The sequence below is a fragment of the Perognathus longimembris genome, chromosome 15 (genome assembly GCF_023159225.1).
Source record: "Perognathus longimembris pacificus isolate PPM17 chromosome 15, ASM2315922v1, whole genome shotgun sequence".
In the NCBI taxonomy this organism is placed as follows: domain Eukaryota; kingdom Metazoa; phylum Chordata; class Mammalia; order Rodentia; family Heteromyidae; genus Perognathus; species Perognathus longimembris.
Genome location: NC_063175.1, coordinates 48396717 through 48414687, shown reverse-complemented (window position 1 = coordinate 48414687; position 17971 = coordinate 48396717). Strand labels below are relative to the sequence as shown.

Below are 17971 nucleotides of genomic sequence, written 5' to 3'. Positions count from 1 at the left end.
TGTGTCTCTCTCTCTTTCTCTCTCTCCCCTTACAAATTGAGTACTGGGGTTTTGGACTCAGGGCCTGTGTTGGCTAGGTAGGTGCTTTACCACTTGAGCCATGCCTCTAGTTTTTTTGCACAAATTATTTTCAAGATAGGGTCTTTCCCCAGCAGCCCCACTTTTGGGCAGCTACCCAAAAGATCACAAACAAGAACACACTAAAGCCACCAGAACAGCAATGTTCATCGCAGCACAATTTGTCATAGCTAAAATATGGAACCAACCAAGATGCCCCTCAGTAAACGAATGGATCAGGAAAATGTGGTACATATACACAAAGGAATTTTATGCCTCTATCAGAAAGAATGACATTGTCCCATTTGTAAGGAAATGGAAGGACTAGGAAAAAATTATACTAAGTGAAGTGAGCTAGACCCAAAGAAACATGGACTCTATGGTCTCCCTCCTAGGGAATAATTAACACAGGTTTAGGCTAGTCACAGCAGAGGATCACAAGAGCCTAATAGCTATGCCCTTATGAACGCATAAAATGATGCTAAGTGAATGAACTCCATGTTATGGAAACGAGTGTTAAATTACTGTTGAATTACTTTCAACATGCCATGTGAAACCGTAGCTTCTATTATTGATGATCCTCTTGTATCCCCTTCCTGTGGTTGTACACGCACTAACACTGTATCTTATCTGAGTACCGTGGATACTGTACATACTGATATTAGAACTAGGGAAGTAAAAGGGAAGATCAGAATCGAGAGACAAAAGATAAAAAGACAAACGACTCCAAAAGCAATACTTGCAAAACCATTTGGTGTAAACCAACTGAACAACTCATGGGGGGAGAGGGAAAGGGGAAGGGGGAGGGGGAAATGAGGGAGGAGGTAACAAACAGTACAAGAAATGTACCCAAGGCCTAATGTATGAAACTGTAACCTCTCTGTACATCACTTTGACAATAAATAAGAAAAATAAATTAATTAATTAATTTAAAAAAATATATAGGGTCTTTCATCTTTCCTGGCTGCACCTGGGCAGACCCCCCCCCCCATTTTATCTATCCCATTGTCCCTGGGGTGACATGCGCACTAGCACATTCAGCCTTTTCCACTGAGAGGGAGGCTTGTGTATAATTGGTGGGAGGGTGTCTAGATTGGTCTAGAGCTACAGTTCTACAGATCTCAGCCTCCTGTGTAGTTAGGATGATAGATGTACATCGTACGCCCCATCCTTTTTCTCTTTTAAAATCCCCTTTCTCTTGGGGCTGGGGATATAGCCTAGTGGCAAGAGTGCCTGCCTCGGATACACGAGGCCCTAGGTTCGATTCCCCAGCACCACATATACAGAAAACGGCCAGAAGTGGCGCTGTGGCTCAAGTGGCAGAGTGCTAGCCTTGAGCGGGAAGAAGCCAGGGACAGTGCTCAGGCCCTGAGTCCAAGGCCCAGGACTGGCCAAAAAAAAAAAAAAAAAAAAAAATCCCCTTTCTCTTGATTCTTTATGGAAACGCTTCCATTCCTTCCTGTGCTGTCTGAAATCCGATTGAGAGTGGGGTCTCATCAGGTGAGAACTGGAGGGAGATATTCTCCAAATCCCTTTCGCTGATTGAAACTACAAGAGACTCTAACAATAATCTACATCTTTTGACTGCCAGTGAATTCAGGCTGGACAGGTTGCCCTGTGCTGGGGCCCCATAATGCACTTGTGATTTTTCCTAGAAAGCCCAGCTTTGGGTTCCAATGTAGGGGATCCTTTGCATCACATCACCTCCTGAAACCATTGTTCTTAAGATGTCCAGCCTTTTCTTATTTTCCTTCTGTTGTTGGTTTTTTTTGTTGTTGTTTTTTTAATGTGCCAGACTTAGGGCTTGAACTCAGGACCTGGGCACTGTCCCTGAGCTCAAGGCTAGGGCTCTACAACTTGAGCCACAATGCCACTTCCAGCATTTGGGTTTTGGTTTGGGGTTGTTGGTGTTTTGGGGGGTGGGGTGTGTAACTGGAGATAAGAGTCTCACAGACTTCCCTGCTCATGCTGGTTTTGAACCGGGATCTTTGGATCTCAGCTTCTTGAGTAGGCAGGATTACAGGCGCGAGCATCCCCACTTAGTTATTCTCTCAATGGATGATTCCTTCTGACAGAGATTGGAGGAGCCTGGCAGGATGGTCACAGAGTGTGCCATTCCGGCCTAAAGATGGGGAGGATATGGAGTTTTTGCAAGGGAGTGTAAATCCCAACTCACAGCACACAGGGCCTTCTCACTGGAGAATAATTGATTTCATATGTAGATGAGAGAGAGAGAGAGAGAGCGAGAGAGGCACACACATACATACATACCTTTTCAAACAGATGGATTTGAGGATTTTTTTAAACTACGACTATGAATAAAAATCCCACTGTTCTTTGTCATTAGCTACAACTACATGGGACATCTTGGGGCTTGTTTATCATGGAAATCTGGTTCACAGACTCTTGCGGGCACAAGTCTGGAAAGCCCATGCAGGTGTGTTCCTCCACAGGCCGAGGGCCGACCCACCCAGGCCCCTAGGTGGTCAGCTCCCGCGGCCTCTGGCTGAGTAGTAGAATGGAGGTGGCTGGGCAGATCACACTCCTGAGGCCTGGAAGAAGAGTGAGAGGGTCAGGAACACCATGCTGGGCCTCAGAGGGGGCTGGGGGCTGGGGGCTCCGGCCTGGCTCTGTCCCTGAGCCTTGCATCCAGATTGAGGAGTTCAGAGTCCAGATCTGAGGAAGCCTGGAGAAGGGCAGGGGACGGCCAGCGTGCTCTGGGGCTCAGGACGCGTGGGCTCACAGCATCAGGTGGAAGCTGGCCTGCAGACCGTCCCCAGCAGACATGGCCACCCCTACTACCACCCAGCCCCGCGCAGACCCTCTGGGAAGAGGGTGTGTGCTCTTCCAGGATTACTTCCACACCTTCTGCCTGGGAATGCGACCCGGTGATGGAGGCAAGGAAGATGATGGCTGGGAGGAGGAAGAAGAGCGGATGGAGAAGGGGGGAAGAAGGCACTGGAGGATGGAACAGCTCCATTTTTTTTATGTATCTGGGAAATGCTGAAGGCTTCTCGGATCAACGGGCTGGAGAACTCTAGGTTGGCAGCCATGATGTAAGCACCTGGGACAGGGAGGGACCAGGGAAAAGGACATGGGGACTGTCTCATAGGGGCTGAGAAGTGGCCTGAGGTCAGTGAGGAAGCACAGCTGGGCACCCGGCCCGCTGCCAAAAGGCCATTATGCCTCACAGCCTCCCTCCTAACTCGCGGGTGGCCAGCAGAGGCCAGATCATCGGCCTGATGTGCTCCACTTCTTTGGGGGGCAGCTGGAGGAAGGGGTGAGGCACCGGCTGCAAACCAGGAAGCCCTGAAAGTCTTCTGTGAGGTGGGCAGAGGCCTCCTCGGCCGTGTGCCAAGAATCCAGGAACCACCAAAGGCAGTGTGGAGCCCTGAGAGGAAGTGAGACAGAAGCAAAGGGGAAAAGAAGAAGGGTCCTGTGATCCCAGGGTCCCAAAGGTGGCCACCACTCTGAGAGGAAATGAAGGAATTCCAGAATGTCTTCACCTACTTCTGCAATCTCAACTATGAATTCATGACCTAGTTTATCGAGCTTTAGATTTTAAGAACTATCAATATAGCCTTGTTGCTATTCGTTGAGATTAAGCTACTGATGAAAAGAGAGAGAGACGAGGCCTTCAAACTGGGAAGTGCTGAGGCTGAGATCTGAGAGACACCATCACAAGCCACTGGGGCAGGAAAATCTGTGAGACTCTTCTCTCCAGCTCACCACAAAAAAAAAAAAAAAAAAAAAAAAAAAAAAAAAAAAAACCCTGGAAGTGAAGCCGGGGCTCAAGTGGTAGAGTCCTAACTTTGAGCACAACAGCTCAGGGACAGTACATAGGCCTTGAGTTCAAGTCCCATGACTTATACACACACACACACACACACACACACACTCACACACAAAATGGATGTGCTGTTTTCACAGGCTTCTTACTATGTTCATAGACCATGTGGAGGGGGAAGGCTGAGACAAGGTCTGTGTGTAACCCAGCTGGTCTCCAAATCACTGTAGTCCACTGCCTCATGCTCCCAAGTGCTGGGATTGCAGGTATGCACAATGAGACCTGGTTTAAGTATGACCTTTTTTATGCTGTATCAAACTGATTTGGAGGAAATCCTACAGGAGCCCTTGTTTATGATGTTGAGGCTGTAATGTTTTAGATCTGGGTTTGGGGGGCGGAAACAATGAAGAGAATTGATGTTCAACACATACTGCCCTGCGACTCACATGTGTAATCCTACTCGGGAGGCTGAGATCTGAGGATTGCACTTCAAAGCCAGACAAAGAAAATGACCCTGTGGCTCAGAGTAGTAGAGCACTAGCCTTGAGCACAAAAACTCAGGGACAGGGCCCGGGCCCTGAGTTCAAGTTCCAGGACCAGCACAGTATGTGTGTCCCAGTATGTTTGTGTGTGTACATATACAGATAGATACATAGACACATTGATAGATGTAAAAGAATAGTAACCTTTCTGTGAAACACCTTAATAATGAAATATTTTAAAACTTATAGTCATATAGGTATATCAAGAATGTACTTCTTATGGAGTACAATGATGCATTCCTATAATCCCAGCACTCAGGAGACTGACCTAGGAGGACAATGAGGGCAGTGCCAGCCTGGCCTAGATCACAAGACCTTGTCTCAAAAAGAAAATAAAAACTTTAATTGTTTGAACCTTGTGAAATCTTTGATTATGCCTCCATGAGTCACTTACAGGGAGACCATAAAGCATGCTGTTCAGCCAAACAAACCTAGCTGTAGGAGGAATTACTGTCAGTCCCTTACGTGAAAACAAGCAAATGACCCACCCTTTCTGAAGCCAGTCGGAGATGGGGGGGGTGGGGGAGAGGGGGCAGTCTTCTCCAGTAACAATCCTTCCCCCATTGGTGTCTAAGGGAGGCAATCCGGGTTCCCCACGCAGACTTCTACTTGAGGGTAGGGGTGGAGTCACCACAAACCAGGGCTATCTCTTCGTTCTCACACTCAAAACAGGAAGGCCACCAGCTCACACCCGCTCCTGCACATGACTGGTGTGGATGAAGCAATCCCCGCGGGCCGCTGCATGGGGGCAGAGGAAGTTGGAGAAGTGTAATAAGGCCACTTAAATGGAAACTGCACATTTGCTCCTGTGGCCTGGCAGATAGATGGAGGGGCAGGCAAGCAGAAGACCCAAAACCTAATCAGACCCCATGGCTCCAGGCTACTTTAACTGGATGGCATATGAGCTATTTCCAAGCTCCCAAGTCCCTATGGCCTGGCACTAATTTCCTACTTTTTACCATTTCCCCTTCCAATTAAAGTGTAAGTTTCTAGACAGCAGAAACCTGCCCCAAATACCCCTGTATTTTCCACTCCTCTACCATTAGAACAGGAGAAGGAAGCACTGCCAACACCAGAAATCAATTAAAATACTTTGGAGCACTTAGGAGATTATATGATTAAATACACACAGAAAAGAATGGTGACTGTTTTTAATAGTTTACTGCCACATTATCAACTTCCATATATGTACATATACAAAATAACTATCTGACAAAAAAAAACAAACTTGACAACAAATATCTTTAATACTGAAGACAAATAGATGCTGAGGTAATTTTTTATGCACTGTGACTAGCTTACATTGACATTCTTACTGTATGTAATCCAAGTGGTTATGCAGGAAGCCCTCCTAACAGAAATGTAGCTAATATATATGTCAAACTAAACAAAATATTTTAATTATAAATAGATAAAATAAATAATATAACTGGTAAAATTCAATCTTGACGTTATTCCATATTATCTCCCTGCGGTAATTTTTTTTGGGGGGGGGGGTCAGTTGTGGGGCTTGAATTCTGGGCCTGGGCACTGTCTGAGCTCTTCAGCTCAAGGCTAGCGCTCTACCACTTGAGCCAACTCCACTTCCATTTTCCTGGCAGTTAATTAGAGATAAGTCTCATGGACTTTCCTGCCCAGGCTGGCCTCGAACTGTCATCCTCAGATCTCAGTCTCCTGAGTAGCTAGGATTACAAGTGTGAGTCACTGGCACCCAGCAGGTTAATTTATTTTTAATTGATACACTGTATGTACTTTATGGGTTAACATGGTTCAATACATAGCTATACTCTGGAATGCCCAAATCACAGTAACTAGTATATTCATCACCTCATATTTATTATCTCCTTGCAATGAGAACATTTATGACCCCTTTTAGTTGTTCAGAAATACACATTAGCCAGTTACTTTGCTGTACCCTAGTAGACCTGTCCAATGTACCTCTTAACCAATCATTCTTCCCTCACCCACCCACCCACCCACCCATTCGTCCACTCTGGAAATCACTACCCTACTCTTTTTCTGCATGATTTTTGTAGTTTGCCATAGGAGAGCACATGGTATTTTGTCCATTTCTCACATGTCTCCTAATAAAATGTTCTCCATGTCCACATGCTAGGACAGGTTTTTAATGCTACTATTTCAGTTAATTATTTTACAAATCCATTTATCCATGGATACAGATTGCTTCCATATCTTGGCTACTGTAAATACTGCAATGAACACAGGAGTACAAAAGATAGGCCCTCGGCAAACTTTCAAATCCTTTCAAGTACAGATACACAATGATGAGCTTGCTGGATCAAGGGTTTTTCTATTTCTTTTTTTTTAAAAAACTCCAGTTTTCCAAAATGGCTACAGTAACTAATAAGGGTGTTTTCTCTACATCCTTGTCTTTCATCCTTTTGGGATTTTGTTTTGTTTTGTTTTTGCCAGTCCTGGAGCTTGGACTCAGGGCCTGAGCACTGTCCCTGGCTTCTTTTTGCTCAAGGCTAGCACTCTGCCACTTGAGCCACAGCGCCACTTCTGGCCATTTTCTGTATATGTGGTGCTGGGGAATCGAACCCAGGGCCTCATGTATATGAGGCAGGCACTCTTGCCACTAGGCCATACCCCCAGCCCTTTGGGATGTTTTTGAGACAGAGTGTAACTATGTATTGCAACCTGGCCTCAAACTTATAACCAATGGAGCATGCGTTTCTCTTAGCCATGGATCTGCTAGACACCAGCATGTTTGGTTAGTACTTTTGAGTTTCATGCTTATATACCCCAGATTAAAAGTGAAACTCACGCAATTTTAAAATATACAGACCAATACAAATTATCTGCAGATGTCTTTGTATATGCCTTTTCATTTTTGATCAATATCTGCTTACTCTTAAAAAATAAACAACAAAGAAAAGTACATCTCAGTCCTGGAAATATCCTAATGTTTCTTTTAAAAGATTACTTATAGAATGACACCAACTAGCGGGAGGTAAGTTATCTTACACATTTGTAGATTCCTGTGAATATTTGTTTTTACTAAGTTTTAATAATAGCAATTAAAAAGTCATATTCTTTCCTTACCATTCCCCTTATTTATACAAAAGACTAAAGTCGTTTTTAATCATTTAATATTCAGTCTGCATGAGTTATACTGGCATCAACAAACCCTACCACACTTTAGTTTTTTCAGTTACTTTCTAGCTTTTTACATTTTTTCCATCTGATGCCAAAGAAACACTCTTAATGCTCCTCAGAAAAGAAATATAACAGCTCAAGTAAATACATGATTTTATATTTTGTAGCGACCTACGGAAAAATTAAGATTCAGTATGACATTCAGTGGTGTCAAAATGAACTTCTTTTCCACTTATAAAGATTGTATGTCTACCATGGAGTTGTCATCAAAAAAGCAAAACACACTGAACCACTTCCTGCCTTCCCGCTGGAATTGTCATATCCTCACACTAGATAACCTCCAGCAAAAACGATTTTCTTAAAAGTCTGTAAAAAGAAACGGGCTCATAATTGCTTCCTTATTTTCAAGGCTCTTCCATGCTTATTTAAAATAAAGTGGTTTTACGAGGTTCTCACAACTCCATCGTGATATTCGGGAACTTCCTTGCAGAAATTCATCTCTGCTACATTGCAGCTTCCCTTTGCAAAAGCAGCTAGCAGCCAGAGAAATTTCCTTTACATTCCTGTCAATGACCAGGCAATTTCATCTCCAGTTGAAATGTGCAGCCACGGGGAAACTTCCTCTTTCAAGGAGTCCCCTCACATGGGTATTTTAAAGCAGTCAGGTTATTAAGCTGAAGAGTTTAGAAATCAAATTCAAAAGTTTCTGCCGGAAATTCAATTTATCTCCAATTCTCCTGAATTGAATGCACTCAGCTTCCAGTTCTGAAAAAGCAAAGCAGAAAATAAGACAAGTTGAGTAGCCCCAAGATTTCTTAAACTTTAGCCTCCTATTTACCTCTTTTCCCAACATAAGAAGCACTGCTTAGAATAATGACACACATAGCTGGGTGGTGGTAGCCCGTGCCTGTAATCCTAGCTACTCAGGAAGCTGAGATCTCCAGTCTGATTCAGAAAGCCAGCGTGGCCAGACAATTCCCCATGAGACTCATAACTCTAATTAACCACTAGAAAAACTGGAAGTGGAGCTGTGGCTCAAAGTGGTAGAGCACTAGCCTTGAGTGAAAAAGCCCTGGGAGAGCACTCAGGCTCTGAGTTCAAGCCCCATGACTGACCAAAAAAAGAGAAAAGGAGAATCAAACACATGCTAACCCGCGGCAGCTCACAGGCACACCACTTCAGATAAGAATGCAGAAATGATTAACCAGCAAAACGTCAGAAGTAGAGGTGTGGTACAGCAGTAGAATTTCAGCCTACTGCTTTTCACTCAGCCTGGAGGAAGAAGCCCGAGGAAAAGTACCCAGATGCTAAATTCAAGGACTAGTTCAGGCACAAATACATCAATTTTTCAATGCAGAAATTTACTTTGAAATCTTTTTTTCTTTTTTGGTGGGGGGGTGATAGTCCTGGGTCTGGGGGCTTGGGTCCTGGGGGCTTTCTTGCTCAAGGTTAGTGCTCTACCAATTGAGCCACAGCTCTACTTGTGGCTTTTTTTAGGATAGTTAATTGCAGGTAAGGGTCTTAAAGACTTTCCTGCCCAGGCTCGCTTTGAACTGTGATTCTCAAATCTCAGCCTTCTGAGTAGATTAGAGTCAACAGCCAGTGTCCCCCAACTATTTTGACTTTTTTTTTTCAAAAGCCTAGTTGAAGCTAGTATCATCTTCCAAACACCGAAATTTCATGTATAATATATGAGTCATTACCAAACTTAGAGTGATCTCATCTTTTTTTAACCCTCATATTCCATTGGGCAGTGAACAGAAGGGAAATTCTAACACATGTATCACTTCAAGTAGATTTAGTTCTCAAATGGCAACACTTCATAGATTATATCCTCCCTCTAGTAGGCATGAACTATACATTATTTTTCTCATTTTAAAAAACTAATGTTTCCTCATAAAAGCTTATCCAGAAAGTAAGTCTACTCTTCCTAAGTTTTTAGTGCCAGGACTGGGGCTTGAACTCAGGGATTGGGTGCTGTCTCTGAGATCTTTTCTTTTCTTTCTTTTTTCTGAAAGCTAGCGCTCTTTGAGCCACAGCTCCATCTCTGATGTGTGTGTGTGTGTGTGTGTGTGTGTGTGTGTGTGTGTGTGTAATTGGAAGTTAGAGTCTCATTGACTATTCCTGCCCTGCTGGCTTTGATCTGAGATCCTGATACCCTCAGATCTCCGCCTCTTGCTTAGTTAGGTAGGAGTACAAGTGTAAGACACCAACGCAGCTAAAAGGACTTTTAATTTTGGCTTTTAATCCAAATCAACTTCTTTCTACAAACCTAATCTGGAAATTCACTACCTTTATAAAGGATAACCAAAAATAGGCTCATTCCCATGTCTATCACTTTTTTAAATTGTGGTAGTTAGCTTGGTATGGTTAAGAAAAATAATGTGCTTATTATATCATTCAAACAGATTTTTTTAGCAAATGAAAGGAAGTTGAGACAATTAGAACAAATCAAAGCACTAAATCTATGCCGTTCATAATTTCAATTTTGTTGAATATGTTAAACAGCCCTCAGGCCCACTTTAGGACAATGAAAATAAACATTGTAAGTCAGTCTAAAAATTTTGAATCTAGTGTTTTCATTTTAAATTAACTCTGGAAAGACCCTATTAAAGTTGAAGATGAATGAACGATATAAATAAACAGTAAGATAAACGTGCAAACCTCCATTACAAACAAAAGGTGAGTGAACTCTTAACCCCTATACAAGAAACCCAACTCTGTCTCAAGATGTCATTTACACAAGTATTTACAATGACATTTTCAGTAAGTAGGGCACAGTAACACGTTGTTCTTTTGAAAAACAATACCATCTAGCAGACACTTTTGCAAGTTCTGAATTTTTATGAGGAAAATGTCTTTGGCAAAAAAAAAAAATCCCACTTTTTTTTAAACAGTGGTCAACAGTTTTTATTCAGGCAATGAAACATGGAAAAAATATATTCATCATTACAATTTCATTTGTGTATCACTTTTTACAAATATTTACTTGACGTATAAAAGGGGAATTACTATGAATATAAAATCTATGTAGATGAGTGTGAAAGCTTCTGCCCTCCCCACTTTACTTGTTGGCACAGCGTACAACGGGGATCTATTGGCAAACACACACTTGCTAACAGCAATAGTGAAAAGTTGACTGCTACCTCTGAGAGCTAAGGAACCGCCTGGATCCTGTCCCCAGGCCGGGAAGGACCCAGGCCGACCTACCAGCTGCCCAGTGTCTGGACTGGATGTGGTTTCAGAGTGTGTGTGGGGGGGGGGGGAATCCCACTTTTATCATAACAATAAAAACATTTCTTTAAAGGCACAAGAGAGCACCCTGATGTTTCCTTAATGTTTCTGTATTTGCATATCTTTTCAGGGCGACTTTGTGTCGTCTCGAGTTCTGGAGAAATGGGAGTCACTCAGAGCACAAGGCCCTGAGTTCACACCTTGGTACTGGCACCCAAAACAGAGGGGGAGGGGGGGGTGGGATCCTCATCAGTTGTAACAGCGGGGAATTTCCTGGCCAGCCGGCCACAACTACACAGCCAGGTGACTTATCTTTAATAAGATTTGCAAAAAGAAAAAAAAGGAGTTTTGGGTGAGGGATGGGGATTGGCTGGCCTGAAAGTGGGGAGGGGGGCGGGGCTGGGACCAGGGCCCACCCCAACCCCACCCTCTTTACAACCCACTGTTAAAAATGTTAACTAAGAACGATCTGCGGGGTTCCAGAACTCCATGAGGCGCGCGGGGGGGGGGGGGGGGGGGGGGGGGGGGGGGGATGGGAAGATCCAGGAACCCTACAAAGTCACATGGCTTCTGTGGGAAGTAGAGACAATCACAACTGAAATCAAGGCGCTCCGAGGTGGAGACAGGGACCATGGGGGCGGGGAGGAGGGGCTCTCCAAGCCCCCCCCCCCACCTGCCCCCAAGTCTTCACCTGCCACAGGCAAGGAAGGGCCCTGGAAAGCAGCTTTCCACCAGCCTTGGTAAAAGGCAGCTGCGACCTCACCACGCAGTGCATCTGGCCGAGTACACAAACCAGCTCACAAGCCCCTCGGCCCCAGGGGCCCCTTCCCGGCCCGCCCCGTCGGGCGCTCACCTGCCGGCATCGGAAGGGGGCTCGGTGGAGCGCCTTTCTGCGCCCGCTTCCCAGGCATCTCCTCCAGCAAGCCAAGGATCTCTGGGCCACACTCAGGAGAATTTAATTTGTCTCCAATTCTGCGGAGTTGAGCCACACACTCAACTTCCCACTCTGAAAAGGAAACAAAATATCCATATTAGCACCGATAAACAACAACCCAAACTGTAACCAGCCAGTGAACAAACACCACCCCAGGAAGAACTTCCGCTTAATTTTAGCTGTTTCCCAAGTGTGAGAGATACAGCACACCACACACACACACACACACACACAATTTGTAACAAAAATACTACTAATATAGGCACTTACTCTGAAATCTTTTTTAAATCCTAGATGAAGTCAATATTATCTTATCTTCAAAAATGGAAATTTAATGCCAAATACAAACAGCCTTGTCAGCCTTAGCCAGCCCAAATGATGTCATCCCAGTTTCTCTCACTTAAAAAAGAGGCCAACGAATCAAAGTCCAACAGTAATAAACTCCTGTCTCCTGTGATGTTTTAAAGTGGATTTGGTGTACAAATGGCATTATTTCCTAAATCACTTAGGACCTCCTTCTAGCGAAACTTGTTGATATTTTCTCATAAGCAAATTTTGTTGTAGTAGTGCACTCTTAGAATCTCAGTACAGGAGAGGCTGGAGTAGGAGGAAACTGACTTTGGAGCCAACTCAAGCTAATACATACCCTGCCCCCCCCCCACACACACACAAAAGATAAAGCAACAATAAAAAAAGAACCAAACAAATAATTTTAATTCTCATCTTTACTAGTAGAAGAAACGAATCTTTCCATTGCATTTCCAAGTAAACACGGTTGCAAGTAAAATTAACATGAAATCTATGTATTTCTATGTAATTTCACAGGGCAACTTGGGGTCTTTTGCAATAAATACCATGACTAGGGATTTATTTTAAGGGAATCCCCAAGAAAGTGGCCCACATCTCTAATCCTTGCTACTCAAGAAAGCGAGAGAGACATAGAGACTCTTCTTTAATCAAGCTACCAAAAAATCATCATGAATATAAATTAAAAACCTAGTCCACTTTTTAAACAAACAAGATCCCACTTAGGCTCAAACATGAATGAGAACCTGTATGTACATAGTAAAACAAACTTAAGCCTACATTTAAACCAATTTCTCTCCCTGCAAGCACTGAGTGAAACCAGAAAACTTAATAAGCCAGTCACATAGCATGCCATCTTTCTTTTTATGGGATCCAAGGTCAAATATTTTTGATAAATATAAAGATATATTCTTGAATGCCTGTGCGCATTACAATCCTTATGATCCATCACAATTTTCACCAAGTCCTGAATTCTAAGGAGAATATAATATAATGTGTCTGTTATACGATAGCCTTTTCACCAAAACCAAAAACAGGTACAAAACAGCTCCTAGGTGCTTCGCTTCTCTTTTCTTTCCTGTCATGCTTGGTGCTAGGCCATCATTCCACCACACAGTTGCACCTCAAGTTCCCTTCATGCTTTGGTTACCTTTGAACCCTGACACAAGTAGGAGGGAATTCTTACTGTCCCTTTAATCTTGGGTACTAGGTAATTATGTCCCAAGAGGGCCATAACTTGAGTCCAGAATTGTTAGAAACAGGGTCTTGGACACCAAAGGCGGACAAGCCTTCTGCATCCACAAAGCATGGCTAGTCCAGGGTACCATTTGCCACGTACGATTTCCTCCGTCTGTCCCAACGGCTCCATAAATGAGCGAGGAAAGCGGAGCCTATCAACGTCTGAGGCAAAAGGAGCCCGGTCCTGCAAGGATTTTCCAGCCCCGAGCCTTCCACGCGTGGTTCTCGCAGCCCCTGGGCGGCCCACGGCCTGCTTTGACATTCACGAAGGCTGACCTGAACTGCCCCGAGCCCGACCCGAGGCAGCACCCGCAGGAGACGCGGAGGAGAGGCGGACGGGTTGAGAAGGAACTGAAGGCCCACTTCTCTTATCCCACTCTCCCTCCATCCCTTCAAGGCAGACGGTGACAAGCCGGGAGAGTACCCGGACCCCAGAACTCAGGGGTTGTGGTGGGGACTCCAGGAGGCCTCCATCAGTCCCGCGAACGAGAATTACGGCGGCGCCACGTTTAACCCCGAGGACCCCAAGAGTGACTAGCGATCAGCGATCTGAGATGGACTGGGGAACAAGATGGAAAGGTGGGATGGCTTCCAGAACCCTCTCCCGCCCTCGCCTGTCAGGACGATGACAGTCCTGGGGCGCGTTTGGGACTTTTCCCTCCCCGTGGCGCCAGGCAAAAACAGGTGGAGAAGAGAGAACGCGGGAGAGGAAGCCGCTTGCCGTGGACTAGCTACAGGTGCAGCTGCACCCCAAATGGCGAGCGGTCTGGGGCTCCACACCCGCCCCCCCCAGTCCTGGGAGAACCTCCTTTAAATGTGGCCAGAGGCGTCCCTAAGGCGCGCACCGAAGTGCGACCTTGAAGCCCCAGCCCCAAAGGGCCGACCGGCCCGATCCCGCCCCCGACGGGCGGGCTGGGGTCCCCACGGGCCGCCGCGGGTGCCTACCCGGCCGCGATAGCGACGCGTTCCACGGCGCGCTCGGACGCGCCTTCCTCCCCGGCATCGCCCAGAGCGCGGCCGCCAGCGCCGCCGCACACCTGGGGGAACCCGGTCCCCCCAAGAACGAGCACTCGGCTTCCGGCCCGACGGGTGTGGAGCTCGGGGTGTGGACGAAGCAGACCGGCTGAGCCCTCCGGACGCGCCGATCCGCTCCTACGCGGGCGCACGCGGCGGTGTCCCCGTGGCTTTAAGGACCCCGCGAGCCGGCCCCGCGCTCCGCGGTGCCGGGGACTTCCCTGTGACGTCGTGAAACGTGACGCCGGCCCGCCCCTGTCCCCGCCCCGCCAGCCCCGCGGGTCCGCGGACCGCAGCGCCGCCCTACCTGCTGCGCCCCGCGCGCGGCACCCCAGCCTGGGCGCCGGTACGCCGCGGGGAAGCGCGGGGCGGGGTCCCGTCAGCGCCCCGGACTGAACTTTCCCTAAAACACTTGACTTGGAGACGCTGCGAACCCCGGGAATCGATTCACAGTGGGGGCTGGGAGCGGCCCGGGAAAAGTTTTCCTGGGAGGAAAAGTGGAAGCGGGTGAGCCCGGCGTCCCGTCCTGACCACGATTTGGCCGCCGGGGAGAGGATCGCGCAAATAAACGGCGGGAAAGGGAATCGGGAGGGCGCCGAGGGACCAGTTGCCGCCCATTTGCCGGCGGCTACGGGATTGTCAAACACCAGGTCCGAAAACAAAGCGAAGGGCTGAGAGGGTCGGGGAGCCGGGCAGAGTGCGCGGTGCCCCGGTCGGTGGCAGCGAGAAGGCGCTGGTGTCGTGTGCTGACACTGGGGCTTGAACTCAGAGCCGGGGCCCTTTCCCTTAACTCAGCGCCAGCCCTAATTCCGACTCTTTGGGTAGCGTCTGGGGAGATAAAAGACTTTCACCGAGCTCTCCAACTTGGCCGGCTTAGCGCGCCCATCCTTAGATCTCCGCCTCCCGAGTAGCTAGGATTCTAGGCGTGAACCATTGGCGCCGGACTGGGGCTGATGCTTCTTTGTAAGCAGCGTTGATCATTGATAATGCATTCAGGATGATTGCTTCCCCACCCCACCCCACCCCACCCCCGCCCCCAATGGCTCTGTGGAAGGAGGGATGGGGTGTCCGAACGCACGAACGCATTTGCAGTTTGGCGGGCGTTGTTGGCGTTATTCTGCCACTGCTTTGGAAGAGTGAGTGCAACTGCCGAGGAGACGCGGGCACTCGTCATTCGCACCCCGGCCGGCGCAGACACGGGTTGGTGGAGACGAAAATGCCCGCGGTCGCTTAGGCTCAGCCCACCCTGATCTCCACCCAGACCGGCGCGCGCGGCGAACCTGGCCGCTGCGCCGGGCGCTTCCCGGCCGCCGGGGTCTCTGTAGTTCTCATCCGCTGTGTGTAACGTTCGTTTCCTAAGTGGTGGCGGGCGGCGAGCTGCCTGCATCTCCTAGAAACGTTTCGTTTCGGTCGCAGAATTAAAAGCCCGGATTTCCGCAGCTTGGAGGAAAGTGGGGGACGTCTTGGCCACTGAAGATGCGTTCTCCCCAAATGCAGGGTGCGCTAGAAGTGCCCGGCTCCGCCGGGACCTGGGGTTCCCCCCCGCCCCCCATACACACACACTGCTGGTTGCTCTCCGCCTGAACCTTCTCCGGCTCCACTAGGCGTGTGAACTTGTTGACGTGCCTGAATTCGTTCCATCAGCACAAACCAGCAACTATTGATGGATGGCGTGGCCCCATGGCAGGAATCGCCGACATGATGAGCGTAGAACTCGAGTCTCAACAACTCGGGTTTGAGGCTGAGCTTGGGTGTTTCGGGGTGTGTTAGGAGCGCAGGGACAAGCGCAAGTTTTAGGGGGTTCGAGTTACCACGTGACACAGGAAGCAAAGTGAAGATGTTGGGGGGGGGGGTAATTCGGTTCTCTCCAAACCCGCACCTCGGTGACCCCCCCCCCAGGCTTATTTTTACTTCTTTGTCTTCCTTAACCTCCCAGGAGCCCTGAGAATTTCTAGTCAACCCCTTTTTAGCGGCGGGCCTTGAAATGTAACGAACACAAACACGGAGAGCACCGTGTTTACTTTCCAGGGCGTGGCCCCCCCTGACTTCTACCTCGGTCTTTGTAAACAGGTTGTGGGGCCACATTCGATACAACTTTTTTCTTGCAAGGATGTATCATTTGACATTCAGTTTGTTTTTGCTTTGGTTTGGTTTAGAGGAGCTCTTTTTTTGGAGGGGGGGGCGGGGAAGAGTGACAGTTCTGGAGTTTGAACTCATGGCCTGGGCACTGTCCCTGAGCTGCTTGGCTCAAGGCTAGCGTTCTACCACTTGAGCCACAGCACCCATGCTGGCTTTTGGGTGGTTAATTGAAGGAGATAATAGTCTCAGGGGCTTTCCTGCCCGGCCAACTCGGTACCATGAACCTCAGATCTCAGCCTCCTGAGTAAATAGGTTTACAGGTGTGAGCCACCAGTACCTGGCTTGACATTGGGTTTTAAGAAACAAGAATGGGAATATTTTGACCACAAGGAGCTAACAAAATACTATTTATCATGAAACTTGGTAATCCCTTACAATGTATAAAATGTGTATGTGTGTGAGTGATTGGTGAGAATAGTAAGTTTTGAGACTCACTAGGTGATCCATTTTCATGGGCCAAGTTAGAAAATGACTGCAAATCTGGCTCTGTGTTGTCCATGTTATTTTATTTTTAGGAGTGTTTATGTAGATTCGCTCCTTTAAAAAAAAAACCCCCACAGCAAACATGATTAACAATAAACTAGTCAGACATTTCAGGCAGAAAATAGGATTTGACAACTGAACAAGAGGATGTGGGAGATGACTCGAGGGGCACTTTTGGGAAGCCCATGATGAAATGCACAGGCCATAAACATGTTTTTGCTTTTCTTTTTTCCCAATAAAAGAGACTTGGTTTTCTTTCCTGTAAAGCCTGTTGTGATCAGGAAGTTCCCGTGATTCTTTGATCTGTGCAGCCTCTATTATGGGACACAGTACACTGAGCTTCAGAGACACATTCCCTACTCAGGGGGAACCCCTTAAATTAAATTAATTGAAGCCTGGAGCCAGCGGCTCACACCTGTAATCTTAGCTACTTAGGAGGCTGAGATTTGAGGGTCACAGTTTGAAGCCAGCCCTCATAGACAAATCCATGATACTCTCATCTCCAGTTAACCTGCAAGAGTTGGAAGTGGAGTTGCCAAGTGCCGTATAAAACGCAGAACATAGGGAAAAAAGTTTTTCCTCAACTTGTGTATGAATTTTGAGATATACATTTCCAACCCTATCTTTAGTGAGTATTCCTAACAATCACATTTTCATGCACTGTGAATAAAAGTATGCATTCTGTTTCACACTTCACATTGTAACAAATCAATTGACTCTGGGCAGCAGTGGTTCATGCTGTATCCTTGGCTACTCAGGAGGCTGAGATCTGAAGATGGCAGTTCAAAGCCAGCCCAGACAGAAAAGTTGGTGAGACTCTTCTCTCCAGTTAACCACAAAAAAAAAAAAAAAAAAAAAAACAGAAAGAAGCTGAACTCTAGTGTTTCATGCCTATAATCCTAGCTGCTCAGGAGACTGAGATCTGAGTATCACTGATCCAAACCAGCCTGGGCAGGAAAGTCCATGAGACTTATATCTCCAGTAAACTACCCCCAAAAAGCCAGGCTGTGGCTCAAGTGGCAGAGTGCTAGGTTTGAGCAAAAAAGCTCAGACCTGAGCCCAAGCCGGTCGTCATGTCCATTATTTTTCTTCTGATGCTGGAGCTCTGTTTCAACC

At 46.9% G+C, this 17971-nt stretch overlaps 1 protein-coding gene across 1 annotated transcript; it reads right to left on the bottom strand.

The window, feature by feature from the left end:
- Window positions 1–7905: 7905 nt before the first annotated feature.
- Window positions 7906–14366, bottom strand: Pmaip1 (phorbol-12-myristate-13-acetate-induced protein 1). The gene is made up of 3 exons (XM_048363254.1): window positions 14165–14366; window positions 11594–11746; window positions 7906–8271 (listed from the first exon to the last, which is right to left on the bottom strand). The coding sequence occupies exons 1-3, from the start codon at window positions 14220–14222 to the stop codon at window positions 8168–8170; spliced, it is 315 nt and encodes a 104-aa protein (XP_048219211.1). The 5' UTR covers window positions 14223–14366; the 3' UTR covers window positions 7906–8167.
- Window positions 14367–17971: the final 3605 nt, after the last annotated feature.

Excerpts from the sequence above, each read along its gene's own strand:
- Pmaip1 (XM_048363254.1), bottom strand. The coding sequence starts at position 14,222 with ATGCCGGGGAGGAAGGCGCGTCCGAGCGCGCCGTGGAACGCGTCGCTA. Across the intron at positions 11,747-14,164 it reads CGCGTCGCTATCGCGGCCGG|AGTGGGAAGTTGAGTGTGTG; the intron begins GTAGGCACCCGC and ends TTTCCTTTTCAG. Across the intron at positions 8,272-11,593 it reads CCCCCTTCCGATGCCGGCAG|AACTGGAAGCTGAGTGCATT; the intron begins GTGAGCGCCCGA and ends TTGCTTTTTCAG.